The 21,172-nt window shown below is 45.6% G+C and overlaps 3 protein-coding genes across 6 annotated transcripts; 2 read left to right on the forward strand and 1 right to left on the reverse strand.

Moving 5' to 3' along the window:
* Positions 1-108: 108 nt before the first annotated feature.
* Mybbp1A (MYB binding protein 1a) lies at positions 109-5,091 on the forward strand. Its single transcript, XM_064680286.1, has 4 exons — positions 109-645; positions 1,561-1,932; positions 1,997-3,313; positions 3,488-5,091. The coding sequence occupies exons 1-4, from the start codon at positions 229-231 to the stop codon at positions 4,883-4,885; spliced, it is 3,504 nt and encodes a 1,167-aa protein (XP_064536356.1). The 5' UTR covers positions 109-228; the 3' UTR covers positions 4,886-5,091.
* Positions 5,092-5,553: 462 nt separating this feature from the next.
* Dredd (Caspase-8 Dredd) lies at positions 5,554-9,189 on the reverse strand. The gene is made up of 5 exons (XM_064680289.1): positions 8,893-9,189; positions 8,047-8,838; positions 6,659-7,009; positions 6,448-6,602; positions 5,554-5,848 (listed from the first exon to the last, which is right to left on the reverse strand). The coding sequence occupies exons 1-5, from the start codon at positions 8,965-8,967 to the stop codon at positions 5,719-5,721; spliced, it is 1,503 nt and encodes a 500-aa protein (XP_064536359.1). The 5' UTR covers positions 8,968-9,189; the 3' UTR covers positions 5,554-5,718.
* Positions 9,190-9,368: 179 nt separating this feature from the next.
* Positions 9,369-20,762, forward strand: su(sable) (suppressor of sable). Of its 4 annotated transcripts, none has more exons than XM_064680282.1 (6): positions 9,369-9,502; positions 12,256-12,643; positions 12,779-13,068; positions 14,513-15,972; positions 16,036-16,184; positions 18,477-20,762. In XM_064680282.1, exons 1-6 carry the CDS (start codon positions 9,494-9,496, stop codon positions 20,714-20,716), a joined length of 4,536 nt encoding a protein of 1,511 aa, XP_064536352.1. In that variant the 5' UTR covers positions 9,369-9,493; the 3' UTR covers positions 20,717-20,762. The 4 variants fall into 4 exon arrangements, with proteins under 4 accessions (XP_064536352.1, XP_064536355.1, XP_064536354.1 ...); XM_064680285.1 differs by lacking the exon at positions 9,369-9,502 and adding an exon at positions 9,997-10,145 and having other exon boundaries at positions 12,228-12,643; XM_064680284.1 differs by lacking the exon at positions 9,369-9,502 and adding an exon at positions 9,997-10,145.
* The last annotated feature ends 410 nt before the right edge of the window (positions 20,763-21,172 follow it).

Here is a 21,172-nt window from a genome sequence, read left to right on the forward strand (position 1 = left end):
GTAATGAGCTGCATACTTGACTTGAATTCAACTGAGCGTGTGATAAGAAATTCGATAGTAATCGAAAACACAACACTGGTCCGCAGTCAACGTGCGACTAAAAATTCATTGGGCAAGTTCTTTAAAAAACGTGCTCCATAAATTGAACAGCGCTTTGTGACCCCGGTGCATAAGAAAACAAAGTTTTTTGTCTTATTTATTTTGTTTTAAGTAAAAAGAAAAGTCCAAATGGGCAAGAAGAAGCCAGAAGCGGCCAATAAAGCCGTCCAACCTCAAATGCCGGTTAAAAAACACCAAGTTCAAAAAGAGAATCAAAATCACAACGAACAGCAGAGCTCGCAGCCGCCGCGGACCAAAACTCAGAAAAAGCCCAAGGAAAAGGCAAAGCGACCGCAAAATGGCACAGTCGAGGAAATAAATAAAGTGCCGGCAAAGAAACGCAAACTCTCTGACAAGCAGAACGGCGACGGTGACCAAATCGAATCGGAGGACGGCGCCCAGGTCGAAAAGAAAGTGGACACCTCGAAAATAAACAAGGGCATTTTCGCCATTTTCAACAAGCTGCAGGACACCAACAAGCAGAACACACAAAAGCACGTCAACGAAATGATTGCGCTGCTCACCAACGAAGCCATCGCGGAAAAGGTATGTACAAGAGGAAATTTTCATCTAGGTTTTGGTGAAAATGTCCTTCTGGCAGTCTGAGTGCAACTTTTCAAGTCAACTCAATTTTTGGGGAAATAGCTGTAAATGTAAACGTAAATGTCCCATTAAAGGCTTTTTGCATTCACAACAAACACGACGGCAACACGCAGTCGCAGCCGCCGTTAGTCGAACAGCTGGTTTTTTACGCCGAGCGCAACTAATAAAACAGTTTTAATTTTAAAGACTTGCCAAATTAAAGTTGAATTAAGTTTAAGAATGCTGGCAAGCTTAATTCAAATATCAAATCAAATCAAAATCAAATAATAAAGAACAATCTTCTTGCCTTTATGACATTTAATTTCCTAACATTTTGAAAAACACAACCAGGGCAGAACGCCGCAAATAATGAATAAATATCAAAAAGAAATGTAGAGTTTTCTGAACGAAATGCAGCCCTGCGTCTTATTGCAGCTCTCTTTCTCTCTCACCTGTCAAATATCTACGCACACGTCAACAAAGTGAACCAGAGCAGAACTTTGAAAAATACTGCCAAAAGAGATGTAGACTTGTGTGAGCCAAATTCAACCCTGCGGCCACTATAAAAGCGCTCTCTCCTGTTTAAAATGATCTCAATTGTAGTACACACTTCGTGCAACATTTTGAGAGTTTGAGAGTCACTTCCATTAAGGAGGAAGAGAGAAGGAAATACATTAAAGGGTGTCACCGAAGTCGAGCTAAACTCTCACAGTAGAGATCGACAAGAAGTGAGGGGCACTGCGACCTTGAAATTAGGTTCCCATCAAGGATTTAGTGGATGGAGACCCAGGGTGTCCCTAGCAGGGGTCATTTAAAGGGGGAATATGCCCGGCCTCTAATATTTTCAACAAAAAATGATTAATTTTGATTTTTGCACAGCGCACCGCAACCTGCGCATATGCCTTAAAGCGTTTGGTACGCTGCACCGGCGCCGATGACAAGGAAGCTGTGGCCCTTAACTCCAGCTATATTAACAGCATACTGCGCGATGTGCCCGGCCTGGATCCGATCGAGCTGATCAACGTGCTGAAGCGCGAATTACACGCGAGCAGCCAGCAGAAGGGCAAGGAAGAGACACTGGCCGCTGTGGGCCAGCTCATAACAGTTTTAGCCATAATGCAAAGCCAATACTTCCAGCAGCCCAAGGCTGAGTTGATATCAGTCGTCTATCCCATATTGATAGCACAGCTAAAGGGACGCGAATATCTGGTATCCCTGTGTGCGGACATCATGGCTGATTCCTTTAAGCAGGTGCGTTTAATTGAGATATTTTCGCCTACTCTATAACAACTGGTTGCTTCTATTTTTGTTCTAGGTAAGCTTGGCCAATTTTCAATCTCATGTCTGGCCGCTGTTGCAGCCGGAGCTGAATAAACCGATTACGGCACAGAAGCTGCATGGCTGCGATCTGCTGCTGTCCGTGCATCTGAACTATCCCAAGCTGTTGCCGCTGCGTCAGCTGCAGACGATACTCTGGCGCAAGCAGACCCAATTCGAGCAGCTGTTTGACACATATTTAAATAATGCAACCATGCAGGGCGATGGCCTCTATGCGCGTCTGGGCAAATTTTTGGCCACCTGTTCCAGCGAACAGGTGCTGGCCGCCTGGCAGCAGCATGTCGCCGAACACTTGCCATTCAAGCATGTCACCGCCAAGAGCTACATCATTCAAACGTTGTCCCATGTGCTGATGCACTATGATGATAGCAGCCGCACGGATATGCAGTTGGAGCAGCTATTCACATTGGAGCCGCTCGTGAGCATGTTGCTCGCCGAACTGACGGCCGCCAAGAAACTGAACAGCAAGGCAAATGCGAAGGCAAAGGCTGCCCAGCGTCAGTTGCGTTATATATGCCGCAAATTTGAGACCGCGCTGCTCGTCAGCTTCCAGCAGCAGCTCAAGCAGGATGCCTGCAAGCTGGGCATACTGCGGCCCATGCTGCAGCTGCAACTGCAGCTGGACAACATTGTGCAGACGCCACGCTTCACGCAGCAGCTGCTCGCTCAGCTGGGCGAGCAGGGTCTGGAACAGATGTATGAGTTCTATAGCGAACAGTTTACCAGCAACAATGAGCTGTTGACGCGCACCAATCGCGAGCATTGCCTCAAGCAAATGCAACAGCTGCAGAACTCCAGGCGCAACAAGCAGCTGGAATTTTTGCTTTTCGCCTCGCTCTTCCATCTGGATGATCAACGGAAGCCATGCACGGCCGACGAGGCGGCCGTGTTCAGTCGTCAGGCAGCCTCACGTTGCGAGGAGACGCTATTCAGTTGCCTAGTGAATAAGATTGGCACCAACACCGAACAGCTGGTCGCGCTCAATGAGCAGCTGCGTCCGCTGCTCGGCCAGCTGGCCAAGAAGCTGACCAAACCGGGCATCGAGGGAAAGCTGCGCATTAAGGTGACACCCGAAATGCGTCTCATGTGGGAGAAGGTGCAAAAAGTGATGAACGCACCGGCCAAGGAGAAGCAGGCCCTGGCTGTTATCTTTGATGCGCTGATCATGTTCCTTGGCCTGGCCATGTTTACGCCCAGCTGCAATGTTGCCCTGGACCTGATCGATGATTTGTTCATTTGCAAGCAGAACGCGCTCAAGACAAAGCAGGGCAAGGATAAACAGCGCAAGTCTGCGGTAAGTGTTAAACGTGGCTGCTTAACAGCAACGGTTCATGTTAACAGTATTGCTTTAACAGCTACTTAACATAGAATTCTTCAGTGCTGTTAATTGAATTGACATTATGTTAAAGCTAGAACTGTTTTTGTATACTTAACAGCCAGTTAACATTATTCTGCTTTTACTTTACAGGCTGAACCGGAACCCAACTGGCAGGAGGTGCTCACAGATGTCCTGCTCCAATTGCTGCTGCAAACTGGACACTTCTGGCGTCTATTTGTGAATGCGATTGGCGGTGCGCTGATGCCGCATTTGAACAAAAGAAATCTGGAACAGTTTCTGGAATTGCTAGACATGGACAAGAATCCATTGGACGACAAAGTCTGGGACGTCAATGAGGGAGGTGACGATCAGGACGATGAAGATGACGCCACCAGCAATGATGAGGAGAGTGATGAAGCAGACACTGAGGATGACGATGCCGAAGATGTTGATAAGAGCGATGAGGAAGATGATGAGGATGATGCAGATGAAGACGATGATGATGAAGATGATGAGGACGATGAAGATGAAGATGAAGATGATGGGGATGAGGATGAGGATGATGAAGCCACCAACTTGGCGCGAATACGCGAGGGTGTACGCCAGGCCCTGCTAAGCAATGAAAATGATGACGTCGATTCCAGCAGTATAGACTGGAACGACGTTGGCGAGGAAGAGGGCGAACGTCTTAACCAAGCGCTGGAGCGCGCTTTCCACATCCGCAAGCCCAAGGGGGGCAAGGGCAAAAATGCCAAGCGCCAGACCAAATCGGAGCGCATCACCGACACCGCACTGCTGCACTTGCGCATACGTGTCCTGGATCTAGTCGAATTGTTCATCGGTGCACAGCCCCAGCTGGAGATCATATTGAACGCCCTGCTCAGCATCCAGAAGCTCTATAGGATTAGCAGCGCGGATTCCAAACTGCAGCCGCTGGCCGAGGCCAGCAAGAAGGCACTGCGCAAGCTGCTCGCCCAAAAGATAAGCTATCAGTCGCCCGATCAGGACAAGCAGCCAATTATCGATTGCATCAGGCAATTGCTGGAACAGGACGAGGCACAGCCGCCGCTTGTGGGCCCGCTCAGGCAGCCGCCGAAGGCCAAGGGTGATTATGTGGTGTGGCGCAACAAATGCATCGCCTATTTGGTCAGCCAATTCAATGAGCCGAATGTCACGGCCAGCGATGTGTGGCCGCTGTTGCAGAGCTTCGCCCAGGACTGGGCCAGTCGCCGCAATAGCCCCTATCAGTTGGCCACCTTTGATGCCATCTTCGGCTCGCCGTGGATCGGCATTGGACGCTATGCGGCCAGCTTTTATGCGCTATTATCGATGAACTTGCGTCTGTTCCGTCGCGTCCAAATCCTCGAACTGCTGCTCAAGCATTGCCGTCGCATTTGCAATACCCTTACGAATAAGCTGCAGACAACCCGAGAGTTCCACGGCATTCTCACCAAATATGAGCCGGTCGCCGACAAGGATCGCAGTCTGCAAAAGAAGCTGCTCGCACAGCTGCAAAAGGTGCTGACGGAAGCTGAAGATAGCGCATAGTCTTAAACCGGGGCACATTTCTTACATTGTATATTATTTTTATTTGTATTACATAATTTGGGCGGGTTTCAAATATCCGCAGGAGGGGCTTAAGCGGTTAAGTGTTCAAAGTTGGTCTACTGCGTGTCGCAGTAAACCAAGTGATAGAAAACAATAAAAAAAAAAAAAACATTGTCAACAAGCGGCTGACAAAATACCTTAAAGAACATTTCTTTCTACTAAACTAGTTTATATTTATACAGCATTTGCGAAGCAGGGCGAAATTGGAAACAGTCTCTTATGGATACCCCAACTTTTTGACCAGAGCTCCAAGCACTTTTTCATCCGCAGCGAATTAAACTGAGATAGCTGCATATTGTCCGACTCTTCACGCGACTCTCCATTAAGTGTGAAGGCACATGCCTCGGTGTCAATATATTGACAGACACTTGATCTGACGAAGAAAAGTTTATCCACTTGTCAAGCTAACATGAGTCTAACAACGAACTTATGTATTAACCGTCTGTCAAAGTTGATAGGCACTTGAGTTAGCATGAGTCTAGCAACGAACTTATTTGGTAATCGCTTGTCAAAATTGACAGGCACTTGACCTGATGACAAAAAGCGTAACTACTTGTCAAGTTAATATGAGTGTTGAGACAAATATATGTATATAAAAACAAGAAGCATTTATGAGAATTAATTTATATTGACTAAAATTTTTTTTTTAAATATTGCAGCACATATTGTTAACATTGAGCTCAATTCCAGCGCAAATGTTTGACTAAAACATATCGTAATTAGGAATAGGAATAAGGAAATAATAATACAGCTCGATAAGTACGAATTACCTGTCAAATGGCCGGAAAATAAACATTCTGCCGCAGCGTGCTCGTAACAAGAGGCACCATTTTCTGATCCTTATCGCCGCGCTTCTCGGTCACCTGCCCAATGGCAATGGTCAGAATGTCCAGCACATGTTCGCTGCAACAAACATAAATATGAGATTCGAATATAAAATAATTTACATAATATAAGAGAGTTGGGCAAAAAGGTTACATTTTCTCAGTATCTAGTTAACTGTTAACTGAGTGTTAAATATTTATCGATAGGATAGTTGCGAACATCTGATTGTCATTCAAGTTTGGCATTCTTATTGAGAAACTTGAATTTAAAATGAATATTTTAGAAATTTTAATAGACCAACTGCCAAATGTGGAGACTAGCTTAAAAACATTTGAAAATTTAAAATTTGATGTCTATTTTTACATTTCGAACCAGCAACCAGCCGTAGCTTTGATTCGTAAACCTAGTTTTTCAGTGGTTACGCTTTCGTGCTGAATCTTTCCCAAAAGTTTCTTATTATGATGTCAATTTTTGAATGAAATATGGTTCTTAGCAAGAACTAAATTGTAATTCAGGATTTGAACGTTTTGCAGTCTAGATGAAGGCAGATTTTGTGCACAGCGTTGCCAGCATATTTCAATGTGTGCTTTAACTGGCAGTTAGTGAAACTGACATTGAGATAATGCAACCCCTAGGCACAATTGACGTTCAGTTATTCGGATTGGGGATTGGCTTACCTGGCCGCATGCCGTTTAACCGTATCGCATAACGTCTGGATAAACCAGCTGCCCTGGACGCTGTGACGCAGCGCAACGAAGCGCGGCACTGTGGACATGGCCACCACCATGTTGGCATGCTGGCTGGGGGACTGCGTGGTGGCGTTCACATCGCGCTGGGAACAGAGATAGGCTTGAATTTTCACGTGGAGATGAATGCAATGTCACCTACCGTCTGCAGCTGTTTCTCGTTTTGCTGGCACGCCTGAATGATGAGCAGCTTGGGCTTGTCGTGCAGCTCCTCATTGTCACAGAGCACATTCTGTATGTCCGTGATGCTCAATGGAATGCTGTCGGCGCCGTAGACGGCGCCCTCGAACCCGTGCGACAAGATGCACACAATCAATGAATCGCGCAGAATCGAACGGGCACAGGCAGTCCGTATAAAGCCGATCAGCTCCAAATGGTCCACATTGTCGTGCGCATCCACACTGTAGCCCAGCTCCGAGAAGACTTCGATGAGCCGCTCTTTGTCCACGTCGGTGCCCTCGCGTGCAGTCAGCTTCACAGAGGGCAGCAGCGACTACAAATTGTACAAAACGACTTTTGCTAATTAATTGCAATTGATTTACAACATTTTAGTTGGCAATGTTTTTAATTATATTTGTACCTGGCATCGCAAATTGTTGCATTATTTGTTAAACATATTCTTCGCATTTGCGACGTTTGTGGCAGTTGTAAAATAGTTGATAAATTAATATGGTTTTTTTGCGGTTTACCTATCAATAAATGTTTACCAACCATTTTAAGCTGATTTTTGCTTTTTTTGCACTTGATATCGATAAACGTACGATCCGTTTACTCAAATTGGCCTAAGTTAATGTTGCAGAGCTGCCACCTGATGGAAAATCGTGCTGCCAGAGCTAGATGAAACGCGTTAATTAGGGAAAACATAAGCAAACGAACTAAAAAACAACAAAATGTACTAAATTTACCCTTTTTTTTTGGTAAAAATTTTTCCTAAATTATGCAGCTCAATAAACTACATAAAGTTACCTATTATATAATTTTGATTATGATCATTTAAAGTAGGCTAGCAAGGCTTTTAGCTTAGTTTAGCTTCCTTGTGTTTTAGGGTATTATAATATTAGCCAAAGGCAATCAATACTGGGGACTTGACATTTCAAATATATGTATATTCATGTTTGCCTTACGCAGCACGCGCTTATCTTATATTTATCGATAGCTACTCCCACATTTATATCGATAAATATCGATTCAGAGATATGGTTTTTAAGCGTTACTCGAAAATGATAACAGACAAATACCCTAAAATTGGTATTTAGGTTTTCGTATAGCATATACAGATCGGAAATATTTCATTTTTCTTATATCTCGATACAAATTCCCCAAAAACTCGGTTGTAAAGCCAAAGTCTTGCGATTTGGTATAGCCCTGAAAAGCTTCATAAGGATCGGACTACAAGCCATTAAAAAATGGCAAAGGGAAAAATAGGCAGAAGAAGGGCATCTACTAGTCGAGCATACCCGACTAGAGCACTCTTTGCTGGCTCTCGCTTTTGTAGCAGGTTTATCAAGAAATAGAAGAATGTCTACTCACGCGCAGCTCCTCGCTGACATTGCGATGAAATCTCTGTTGATTGATGATGAGCAAAATGCCGGCGTTGTTGCTTCGCACCTGCAGAGCATTGGCGCGTCGTTGTTGAACGATGCCATCCACTGGAGCAACAGCAGCAGTAGCAGGGGCAACACTAGCCGGTTCTGCCTTTGTGGGTTTGGTTTCCGATGCATCCGTTTCGCATTTGTCGACGGGATTGGAGCTGTTGATCGTCTGGACGAGCAGCGTGGCCAGGGAGTGCAGATCGTTGAACTTGAAGTACTCGATGAGCAGCTGCATATCGCTGCCCCTGGCATTGATGTCGCCCAGTCGCAGATGGTGGCGCGTCAGCCAGTCCAGCAGAAAGATCTCCAAATAGGCGTGATCATAGAAACGCAACGGATCGTCCGCATGCTGGCCGGTCTGCCGGCGCGCCAGCTGATCATTGATGTCCAGGACAAGGCGTCCGGTTTGCGCGATGGTCAGCTGCTCGCATATGTTGTACAAGGCCTTCAGCAGCGGATGCACATGCAGCGACACCTCCAGCACTTGCGGCAAATAGTGCAGGCGCAGCTCCTGCCAGTTGAAGCCCAGTTTGCGCAATGCCTGCCGCGCATTTATGATGCACATCGCCTCGACGAGATGGCCGCGCCAATTGTCCGGATTTGTGCGCGCATATTGCTGCAGGAGATCGCTCTGCCGCTGGTCCGCAGACCCCATCAGTGTCAGCAGCTTCTGCAATATGTATGTGGCCAGGGCGTGCTGATCGCCAAAGAGCAGGAACGCGAGCGAGACCTGTTCAAGGAAGAGATATGAGAACAAGCAAACATCAACGTTGGCTGCATTTACTTTTTGTGCAAAGTTCAGATCTCGCTCCAAATAGGGCAGATCATCCACATGCATATTGTCCAGCTGAGATTTCATGGCTTGCTCTGCTGCTTTGGCTGCTCGCGGGGAAGTCCAAAAAGTAACTGATCGTCGGGCGAATCGGTGTGCCCGCACATATATATGTGTATATAAACAGGCGCGGGCGCAGTGTGTCTTATAAAAAAGAATTATTTTGTTTGCGCTTTTGAAATTGTTATTAATTCATCGAGTGTAGAAATTTAATTAAAATGTTATCAAAAATTAAAATACAGCATGCGATCCCAATGTGACCTTTGGCTTAATAAATATATGTGACATCAGGTCACACCGTTTATCGATAGGCATTCATCGTTTTTGCTACCTATTTCAAAACAATTTGCCTTGACTTATAACTCAGACCGAAACGAAAGCAACTTGTGTGCTTTTATTACGAATTCATGTTCATTACTGTGTTACATGCATCGCAGCAGGACAATTTCTAAAAAAAAAAAATATAAAAATAAAAATATTTATTTATTTGTATTGAGGCAAAACAAATCATATCATTTACAAGCGCATTGATTATAAAGAGTGGTCTAAGCCTATGTCTAAGGTAAGATAAGAAATCTCCAATGCTGACCACCTCAACCCATTACCAAACTCAAGATAATTTCGCAAATACATTTAATATAAATATATACATTGGCATAGAATGTTATATTATTTTCTGTAATTGCGAAATTGTTTTCGCAACAACTCTGCTGCCTATCGAACAAATTCACCATGCACGGCCAGTGCTGCCAGAAGCGCGGACAGCGTTCAGCAGCGCTAAGTGCTTCACAACATATGAGCAATAGTGCAATCAAGATTTGATAGTTCCCGATAAATGTATATGGACATTTTTAAATATTAAAAGCACTTGCTTGTGGTTTGCATTGCCACAAGCGGTTGCAAAGTCTCGGCATACAAAAGTGGCGCTCAAACAGTGTTGCCAACTGCAGTAAGTGGACTCAGTCAGCACCTATTCACCACACACGCGCAACCAACCCTGGTTTATGTTCGAGGTGTACGGTTGCTATTTTCACAAATCATTCAAGTAGATATTGTTGAATTGTTAACAACGCTCATGTTGACGAGTTTTTAATTATTTAATGTATTTGTTATTCTGTCTATGAGCGAAACAGAGAGAAAGGGACAGACATATACAGAGGCCAGGGCCACAGTCAGAGAGAAAGAGAGCGACAGCTTGCATACTTGTACAAAAAACAAAAAAAAAAAAAAAAATAACCAAAATAACGAAACTAAGAAATTTTTATTTCTCATACATATATACCACATATATATACATATATGCATAGATAAATGTAATACGTACATATATGTGTGTGCGCACACATATTGCGCTACAGCCATATGTATATGTGTATGCCAGTATATGTATATACCTTCACATATTTTATATACATATGTATATGCATATCTATTCACCTACTGTACCACTTCATTATGTAAGCAGCGGGAACTGTACGACGCCAAGCAAGCAAAAGCAGAAAAAGAAAACGCTAAAGCAAAAAAAAAAAACCAAAAGGGAACCAGCAAACGACAAACCAAATATAACCAAGAAACAACGAAATTGAACAGAAATGTTATAAATCATTAATAACTGTAATTTGTAAATGTTCCGTAACCACAAACCACGCCCACGCTGAAACGTAAGAGAAATTGTTCCAAAAACAACAACCAACAAAAAACCAAAAAAAAAACATGCTAGCACAAAACTTTTCCAAATTTTGTTGCGACAAATCCTTGTTCGTTTTTGTTTGTTGCCAGCCACGCCCATTTCCCATTGAAAGCAGTAAATTGACGTTCAAAAGAGAGCAAAACGCAAACAGAAACCAACAAGGAATTGTTCTTTTTTTTTATAATTTCAAAGTAATTTGCCAACAACAAAGATGTCTTACGGGCCTACTCTGTGTCATGCGTATACATACGTATGTATGTATGTATGTATGCATGTTCACACACAACACACATGTACATGCATTTGTGCATGTGCATATTACAAGCTGAACAGCGGCCATTGCTGTAGCGTTCTTTTTTCGTTCGTGTGTCATGCGGGGCGTCGCATTACACACACACACACACATTCACACAATTTATATACATATTGACAAGCAGTAAAAACAAAAAACTTTCGCCCAGCGTGGCTCTGACAATTGTGGCAACTTGAACAGTTATAAAAGCTAACAACAACAACAGATACAACGAGTACAAAGTGCAATTTCATAACAAAACATAATTCATAATTGTTTGTACACATCAAATATGCATTTTGAACGTTTTAGCAAAATGCCTCACCACACGTACACAAACAAACACACACACACACACACTCGCCTGCACGCATATGGGTGTTTGGATGTGTGTCACGCATTTGCGTTCTATGCTCAATACATGCGCGCAAGCGAGACAACATGACAGGTCAGCCGGAATCGAGAGCGCGCCAGAGCGTTGCTTGTGTCTGTGTGTGTGAGTGTGTCTGCATGCGTGCGTGTGGCTGTGTTGATGGGCGCCAAAAGAATTTGGCAAAATAATGTATGTAAATTTTGTCTCTTTCTGCTGGCCAACAACAAATTGTGTTACACGTGCAATGTACATATTTATATTTACAAAACAGTTGTCCACAACGGCGTTGATCGAAAGCTCGCAACGCACATATTGCTATTTATTTAATTTAAACATTGTTTTTACATATACATACTGTACATATTATGTGCACGTATGTATTTGTTTATATATTCATATTTGCTTGTAAGGCCATCGCCACAGCAACAAGTGTCTACAAGTGTGTGTGTTGTGTGTGTGTGCGTAGGTCTAAGCATATTGTTGCTGGCAACATTTTGGGTGCGCTGCTTTTGCGTTTTAACAGCGTTATGTTATGTGCCCAGTAAATGGGTTGCCAAGCTACGTGTGTGGGCGTTCGCATACAAGCACACCTGTATGTGTGTGTGTGTGTGTGTGTGTGCGACAAAGCTTTTACTCTTGTGTTTGTAGCATAAGCACACATATTCACACAAACACACGTGTGTGTGTGTGTTATATATAGAGAATTGTTTGTTTTTGGTGTTTGTTTTTGCCTTACTATGGTTTGCCTACGAACCCCCCCACCACCCACTCAGCAACATGTTGCGTGCAAAACGGCCTGCAACATGTAACTATGCCGCACTGTGGTCGACAGTCGTTTGAATCTTTATGCATATGCGTCCAATATAATTTATGTACATGTACATATATATATATATATGACCCCCAAGACTTTTATTATTTTTGTTTTTTAGCTAATTCCCCGATACAAATCTCTTGCAGTATTTTTCGCTTGTTTTAAAACGGAAGCGCAATATGTCATCCGTTGTGGCCGGCGAAACGCCGCTAATTAATCTAGCCGAGGATCTCGAGGACGGCGAGATCGATGATGATGACGATGATGATGAGCAGCAGCAGCAACAGCAACAACAACAACAACAACAACAACAAATATTAAACCAAACACAACAACAACAACAACAGCAACTAAAGCCCACAGCCTTCAAAGCTGGCGGCTCCAATGATGAAGTCCAATTCGTGGGCATTGAGCGCCTGAACGAGAAGCAGCCGCTGCTGCACGACGATGACGTCATATTCCTGGGCATGGCCAGCGAATCGTCGACCGTCGGCGCGCCCACTAACAAATCTAAGAAACCGCGTCCACTCGAAGGTAAACAACAACAGCAACAACAGCAAAAAAATAATTATAATAAAACCAGCTGGCTTTTGACTCTCGCCTCTTTTAACCGCGCCCCACCCCCTTATCCAAAATGCACCCTCCTCCACCTACCCCCAACCCATACAGATGATCATGCGGTCAGCATTGAGAATGCCATTGCCAAGGCGCTCAAGAAGGGGGGCATTGAGCCGCCCATGCCCAAGATAAACAACAACAACAACGTAAACAGTGACGCCGACAGCGCTGCCAACGCCGCCGGCGACAGCGGCAGCGCTGCCATCAGCCTCGATGGCTGCCAAATTGGGGGACAGCAACAGCAGCAGCAGCAGCAGCTGCAGCCGCCAAGTCGCAGCAGCCGTCGACGCAAGCGCAAAAAGGAACGCGAACGCGAGCAAAAGAAAGACAAGGAGCATCAGGTAGGTCGTTGCCTTAACCTTATGCGAACCAACCCACCCAAAAAAAAAAACCCCCCCCCTCCCCCCATGACCCATGCGTCACGCCCTGCTAAGCAAGCGCAACGAATTCGCCTTTCGCCGCGCCAATGCAGCGAATTTCACGGCGAATTTAATGCTCCCAAAAAGCGCAGCAACCGTTTGTTGGCAGCTGCTCGCGAGTTGTTCGCCAGCTGGGAACGAAATCTGCTGCACAGGTGGGCCACACATAACCCCCCCCCCCCCCTCCACTGTCTAAAAACCACCCCCGCCAAGAATCCAATCTTGGCCTTTAACCCCGGCCAAAGTTGCTTTTATTTAAGGCTCGTTGCTTGGCTTTAAATTCAATTTTGAGTATTGAAGAAAAAGGGGTGAATACTTTTTGAGCATGTTCCCAGTTTTGTTTTCTCCATCGAAACAGTTGCCTTTCTCAAATGAATATTTAGTTGCATGTAAATACATTAATATTTATAATGAGCATCATCTTAATTTGCTATTTGTTTTATAAATAACATTATCAATATCATATTTATAAGTTTTTCTATGTTTATTTGGTAATTATATATTTTTTATTATTATTTGCTGATCATAATAATTAGATATAATAGCATTTTATTATTATATTTATTTATTTAAAGTCCATTCATGTATTCCCATCAGATCTCAGAGACTATAAGAGTTAGCTCCATTTAACTATAATTTAGTTAAGCTTGCTTAGCATTGAAAACCGATAAAAACTAATTTAAAAACATTAAGTTTGTTAAACGTTAACTAAAGGCCTTAATTCTATTAAGCTATAGAGTTTAAAGAACGTGGGGCTTATAAGCACCTGAGCTAGTTCTTAAGCACTTGCTTTTGCGCGTTTTACAGGGTATGCTGTAGTCGATGAGGCAAAGACAAGCTTACAAATTGTATATGAATTGTATTTGTAATGCCTCGGTTGATCTAATCGAAATACAGGGTATCTTTTAGTTAAGCTTGAACGAGCAGCTACAGACCAGCAATCGTTACAGGGTATCTACCAGTCGCCCAGTCAGCTGCACAAGTGCTTTGTAGATGGTGCATATTTAAACAACAGTTACAGGGTATTTTGATATAAGTCTATTACAGGGTATCTTCTATTTTAAGCCTGCTCATATCTCTTTACTAACCAGCTCAACAGGGTACACGTTGCATGCAGGGTATCTACCAGTCGCGCAGCCAATTGCAGCTTTGTAGATAGTGCATATATACAGGGTATCTTAACCTCTCTTAACTGGTACAATTTTGATATAGATTTACAGGATATCCTTTACTTTAAGCCTGTTCATATCTCTACCAAGCATCTTAGCAGGGCATATGTTGCATGCAGGGTATCTCCTATTCGCGCCTTCAAGCTGCATGTTTACATTTTGTTATTGACTTTTTATTCCGCTCTCTCGTTTGCCAGAAACGCGCACGTCGCGACTCCATGGACGATGTGGCCGGCGCCGCCGGCAGCGATGAGCTGGAAATGGATGAGTACGAGATGATGAATGTGCGCGGCGGCAGTCCGCCGCCGCCAGGTGCCGCCACGAGCAGTGTGGCCGCACGCTATGCGGGCGACTGGCCGGGCATGGGCGACGACGCCGGCCACGAGTCGCCGCCGGACAACTACAGCAGCTACGATTCCTACTCGGACGACGAGCCCGGCAGCGCGGCGGTCGGCGCCGCCCAGCGGCGACGCCAGCGACGCGAGCGCGAAAAGGACACGCGCGGCGGACGCAAGCGTCGCGACCGGGACAGAGAACGCGATCGTGATCGCGACCTGGACAGACGTCACGATGGCGGCGGCGGCGGCGGTGCGGGCGGCGGAGGCGGAGGCGGCGTCGGTGGCAGCGGCAACAAGCGCAATCGACGGGACTCCGGCGACGAGAAGCCGCGCGAGCCACGCAAACTGGAGCTGTGCAAGTTCTATCTGAAGGATTGCTGCGCCAAGCGCGACAAGTGCAGCTACATGCACAAGGAGTTCCCGTGCAAATACTATTACCTGGGCATGGACTGCTATGCCGGCGACGACTGCCTCTTCCATCACGGCGAGCCGCTCACCGAGCAGCTGCGCAACATACTCCTCAAGCACATGGAGACGGCGCCCAAAGAGATTCTGGGCGACTTTAAGCGCATCTCCCGCGACATTGCGCTCAACCAGATGACACGCCGCCACGAGCAGCTGTGCGAACAGTTCAACATGGACAATGCCTGGACAACGCTGGCCAGCGCGGGGATTAGCCGACTGCAGGATCAGCAGCATGCGGCTGCAAAGGCGGCCGCTCAGGCCAATCAGGCGGCAGCCATTGCGGCGGTCAATGCCAATCTGCAGCAGGCGGCGAGCACGGGCGCGGGCGCTGCAGCGGCTGGGGCCGGGATCAATATACCCTCGCTGCTGGACATGGTCATCAATCCGCCCATTAATCTGCATCATGGCGATGCCAAGCCCGAGAAGAAGCGCAAATCGCGCTGGGCCGAAAAGGGCGCCACGAAAGGTGCGGCTGGCAATACAGCGGCTGGAGCAGCATCCTCGCCAACTGGCCCAGCTGGAGCTGCTGCCAATGCCATCGTCACGAATCCCGCCACAGTTACCGGCAGCAGTGCGTCGCCAGGTGTTGGCGCTGCGGCCAAGCCGCTGCCCGCGCACTTGGATCTGGTGAATCTGACGCAGGTGCTCAGCGCCGAGCACATGGCCAAGCTGAACAAGCTGGGCATTAGCAATCTGGAGCAGATGCTGCAGGTGCCCTTCGGCCAGCTGACCGAGGCGGGCCTCACGCTGCCCGAAATTGGCGAGATCCAGCGCAAGGCCGAGGAGGCCAAGCCCCATGAGCCGGGTGCCCAAGTCCCGGCCAGCACCACAGCAGACACCCCCGCCACAGCCAAGTAGGCAGCTCTGACATTCCATTTAACTTCCTATCTTTTATTCACACTCGATTGCATTCGCAGGAGCACTGCCAAGTCGGATCAGGAGACGAGCAACTTGAGCACCGTCGTCAGCTCCAATAGCAACAGCAACAGCAATAACGGCTTCATCATGGTCGACTACACGCAGTATCTGAAGGATGCACATGTCAACTTTCCCGGCAGCGATCCGCGTAAGTAAAGTCTCTACACAAATATCCTTCTAGAGGATCCCACAAGCAGCTGGTATATGCCAGAAGAGTGGCCATTTTTGTGCCTTACAATCAATCAGATCTCACCTAACATAAGCAGATCCTATCTATAACTGTTTCCATATGATGGAGTTAGATCTCAGATCCATATAAATGGATCTCACTTAACATAAACAGATCCTATCTATAACAGTTTCCATAGAGAAATACACTATCACACTCTCTCTCTCTCTATATATATATATAATCGGATATTATATCCCATAGTTCTTATATAAATAAATGTCACTCTACATGATCAGATCCCATACCCCACAGCTCCCATATAAATGTATAAAGGATATTCCTAGTATATGGCATATATATTATAAAAGTAGGCATTTCTGTCTCCCAAAATTATATACATAGATCGTTATATACTTCATAAAATCTTATACCGAAGATCTATCTTGATATAATCAGATCCCATATCCCACAGCTCTCATATAAATAGACTTATAAAGGATATTACAATTATGCCATTTAAGCATAGGAGTAGGCATTTCCGTTCCCCGTAGATATTAACATAATTTGATCCCATATTCTACAATTTCTATTCTTATAAATATAACAAATTATGGAAGAAACCATTAAACTAGACATTTATAATCTTCTGCGTATACTTTCCCATATTACTCGACTACCTAAAGTAAATGGAATCAAAGATCCTATTTTTAATTTCGTTTATATATTATAAATATCAAATCAACATTTACCCTCTAAATTATACACTTTAATAATTCCCATGGTCTTCTTCAGAAAGATTGGCTAAATCAGTATAATCAGATCCTACACAGATCCACATATTTCTCATAGTATTATTTAACAGCCCGATCAGCCAAACGCGAATTTATTCATAAAATCATCCAATTATCATAAAAACTCAATTTCTTGAAATCTATTTAACGGTCACTGTTAAGTGCAATGCTAACAGTTACATGTTAACATAGTTAGCATGTTACATAGACAAACCCTAAAGAGTTGAAGCATTTATTTTATTTGCTAATTTAAATTTTAGACCTCGCTTATATTATACAATCTATGAAAGCCAGTTAACAGCGCGCTGTTAAGTGTTATGTTAACTTAAATTGAAATGTTAAAAAGCAAGGTGTAAAAGCAACACCTATAAAGCTGTCGCAGATACTCATATCTTTACCTTTGCATATTTACTCAACGAAGCCTTGCAATTCAGTTAACAGCGCGTACCTTGATAGGCAGTTAACAGCGCTCTGTTAAACTGAATGTTAATCAAAAATAATAACTGTTGATTAGAGATATATATAGCCCAGAGGGTTTAATCAGTTCTAGTTTTGATACTGTAAATTCTTATCTTTAAATATTTCTTCAAAGTAATAAATGAAATTAGTTTAACAGCGCGCTGTTAAACTGAATGTTAACTAACATTTACATTGCTAGTCGCATCGAATTAAAGCTATATATAGGGATGGCTGCTGAAGAACTATAGGGTATATACTTTCCTATTCTGTATATTTTTTTTTCGAAATATTTGAACGTGCTCTGTTAAACTGTATGTTAACTAACATTAACATTGCTATTAGTATCTCAGTTATTGGTATATATACCCCTTAGACTTAAATTAGTTACTGTTTTTATGTGTAGATTATCTTTGAATATTTCGAAACAGTATAAAATAAGTTAACAGTGCGCTGTTAAACGCTATGGTAACTGACACATTGTTAGAAGTAGCTCAAATATGGGTATATATACTCTATAAGGTTGAAGCATTTTTTATTTTGCTGTATATTGTTATCTTAACATACTTTTTTTGCATCATTTTTGATATTCAAAATATTGATTCGTTTACGTTAACAGCACGCTGTTAAACTGTATGTTAACTAACATATGAAATGCTGTTAGTGTCAGCCTAGGAGAATTATGTCCCATGGGTTTGAAGTAGTTACTTTATTGCTATTGTTTTTATCGACACTTCGAAAAAATCGCTGCAAACAAGTTAACAGCGCAATGTTAAACTGTATGTTAATGAACATAAACATTGCAATTAGTCTCTTAGCTATAGGTATTATCTGCTCTAGAGTTAAAGCAATTATTCTTTTTTGTTGTAAATTATCTTTGGACATTCTCCGAAATTATCTATGCAATGCAGTTAACAGCGCAATGTTAAACTGCATGTTAGCTAACAGTCTGTTGGGCTAACCCGAAAGGGTTGTTTGCTTTGGAAATAATTCCTTATCTAAACTGGTATTGCATTTACAGTGGACGATGATCGCGAGGAGGATGAGGAGCAGCTGGTCATCGATGATGGCAACGACGAGGACGAGGAGGACTCCGAATCGGATGTCAAGTCAAAGAAAACGAAACGTTCCAGTGAGGAGGAGGAGAAGGACAAGGACAAAGACAAAGACAAAGAGAAAAAGCCGCCGTCCGAATTGGAGGATGATACGCCGCCAAGGCCGTCCGTATTTGATTTGCCCACCTTTATGAGCAACATGCTCGGCCAAAAGCCGGCAGCTGCGGCTGCTTCCGCGGCCGCGCCCGCGCCCGCTGGCTCATCCCCAACGACACCGGAGCCGCACAGCGAGAGCAGCCCGCCAACGTCGGCGGGCAAGAACAGCAGCGGACCCTTCGGCAAGCTGCTCTTCGGCGAGCAGAAGGAGCCGGAAATGCGGGCCTCCTTCTATCGGGACATCATACGCAATCCCTTCAAGCCGAACAGCGGCGATGGCCAAGGCGATGACAGCGACAATGACAACGACAACGACAATGTCAAGGATAACGACTTCAGCAGCTTCAGCTACATGGACGCCGCCCAGTGCTCGAATTCCAATTCCCGTTCGCTGACGCCGACACCGACGCCCGAGCCGGGCTCCCAATCGCCCAAGGGCCTGGGCGGCGGCGGTGAACAGTCGACGCCGGCAACGGGAGCTGGACAACTGCCCGCCGCCTCGATATATACGCGCCACTCCATGTACGACTACGATCCGGCGAAGGCAGCGCTCGAGGATGCACGGGCGAGCGCCGCGAAACGCGAACGGGATCGCGATATTGATATGCGTCTGCCGTTCGAGCCGATGAAACACTATTTGCCCGCCACCGAGATCGATGCGGCGATCTTCTCGCACATACCGATACGCTGGCAAATGCAGGAGGTGCTCGTCGAGCCGGCCTGCTATGCACAGCTGCGCCAGAGCGCCAGCCACAAGGAGCAGCGCGAGCTGCGCGATCCCCGACTGCGTCGCATACTCGGCCTGCCCGAGCTCTCCGACGACAACACGGCCACGGGCAGCGGCACCGCCTCCGGCCTGGGCAGCGGCATCGGATCCGGTGCGTATGCGACAGAGGGACGTGAGCGCAAGACGAGCAACTGCATCGCCTCGCCGGACGCACAGATGGCGGACTCAACGCCCAGTTCACCGCCGCCATCGTCGGCAGGGACTGCTGTGCCGCCGCCTTTGGCCGAGCCGCTGGCCAGTGCACCAGCTGCCGCCGGCGGAGATCCGCGTCGGGCCGATCCGCGTCGTGATCCGCGACGCGCGCATTTAAATGTAACCAGCTCCAGCAACAGCAACAACAGCGGCAACGTTTCGGGGGGCGTGGCCGCTGTCAATGACAGCAGCCGGCAAATCTCCGAGATACGCAATCTGCTGCAGAGCTCGAACTGGTACAAGAACCTGGGCAGCAACAACAAGATCATGGTCAATCAGCAGCTGGCGCTGGTCTTCACCGAACTGAAGAAGTTCCATCAGCAGGAATCGCCGAACAAGATCTTCGACGTGAACTTCATAGTCAGCAATCAGACGCTCCAGCAGATCTTTGCCAAGCTGCACATCTATATCGATGACAACGGCCTCGTCGTACAGCTGCCCGAGGAGCCGCCCCAGAATGTTGGGGGCGGGCCCGTTGGGGTGGCCAACATGCCGCCCATATTGCCGAACATGTCGCAGCCGCCGCCGAATTTGGTGCAAATGCTGCGGCAACCGCCGCCAAATGTCGGCCGGATGATGCCCATGGGCATGGGCGGCATGCCGCCCTTTAATCAACCGCCCCCGCAGCGCTCCAACAGCATACTGGGCATGCCGCCCAATGTGCCCAACGTGATGAGCGTGATGAACAGCAATCCGTTCAATCCGTTTGCCGGCGGCAACAATCTGAACAATCTGAACAACCTGAATACCCTAAACAATCTGAACAATCTGAACAATCTGAATAACCTCAACAATCTGAACAATATGAATAACTTGAATAACATGAACATGAACGGCATGAACAATATGAATGGCATGAACATGAACAATTTGGGCGTCGCGTTCAATGGCGGCGGCGGCGGCGGTGGACCCGGACCCGGACCTGGACTTGGACCTGGACCTGGACCTGGACCCGGACCTGGACCCTTCAAGAACTTCGGACCAGGTGGCAACAATGGCAATCAGGGGCGCCATTATGTTGGCAATCGCAATCGCGGCGGCGGCGGCGGCCATCGAAATCGCAATAATTAATTACAAGAAGAAAAGCAATTACTGGGCAAAAAAAAAGAAAAGAAAAATAGAAGGAAAAGTGAAGAGATGCAACAATTTAATGAAATGTATGCGCGCCCGCCCCTCAACCCCGCCCTTTACTGAAAAGACTTGTAGCATTATGTTTATGATTATAAATGACCGCCCCCCCCCCCCCCCCCTTCGCCACAGAGAAAATGCAAACCTCCCTCCCCCCCCACACACACACACACACACACACATACACACTCTCTCGCACGCACGCAAACACACACAAGCACACTTAAAGAAATGAAAGCAAATGTTACATTTGTATAGCTTTATCGGTTTTTGCTATTTTAGCTTCTAAAAAAAATCGGATTTGGACTGCTATGTAACTGTAAATTATAACTATAAAATAATTTGTTTTTTTTTTTTTTAACTCTAGATTATATATACATATATATATATATATATTTA

Source organism: Drosophila montana, unplaced genomic scaffold, assembly GCF_035044405.1.
Source record: "Drosophila montana isolate Dmon_TW-CO22-7 unplaced genomic scaffold, ASM3504440v1 contig_2106_1, whole genome shotgun sequence".
Classification (NCBI taxonomy): Eukaryota; Metazoa; Arthropoda; class Insecta; order Diptera; family Drosophilidae; genus Drosophila; species Drosophila montana.

Bases quoted from the DNA above. Each gene is read 5' to 3' on its own strand.
- Mybbp1A (XM_064680286.1), top strand. From the start codon at position 229: ATGGGCAAGAAGAAGCCAGAAGCGGCCAATAAAGCCGTCCAACCTCAA. The intron at 646-1,560 runs GTATGTACAAGA...ATTTTTGCACAG, and splicing joins ACGAAGCCATCGCGGAAAAG to CGCACCGCAACCTGCGCATA. The intron at 3,314-3,487 runs GTAAGTGTTAAA...TTTACTTTACAG, and splicing joins ATAAACAGCGCAAGTCTGCG to GCTGAACCGGAACCCAACTG.
- Dredd (XM_064680289.1), bottom strand. From the start codon at position 8,967: ATGAAATCTCAGCTGGACAATATGCATGTGGATGATCTGCCCTATTTG. The intron at 8,839-8,892 runs GTAAATGCAGCC...TTCCTTGAACAG, and splicing joins ATCTGAACTTTGCACAAAAA to GTCTCGCTCGCGTTCCTGCT. The intron at 7,010-8,046 runs GTGAGTAGACAT...TACAATTTGTAG, and splicing joins ATGTCAGCGAGGAGCTGCGC to TCGCTGCTGCCCTCTGTGAA.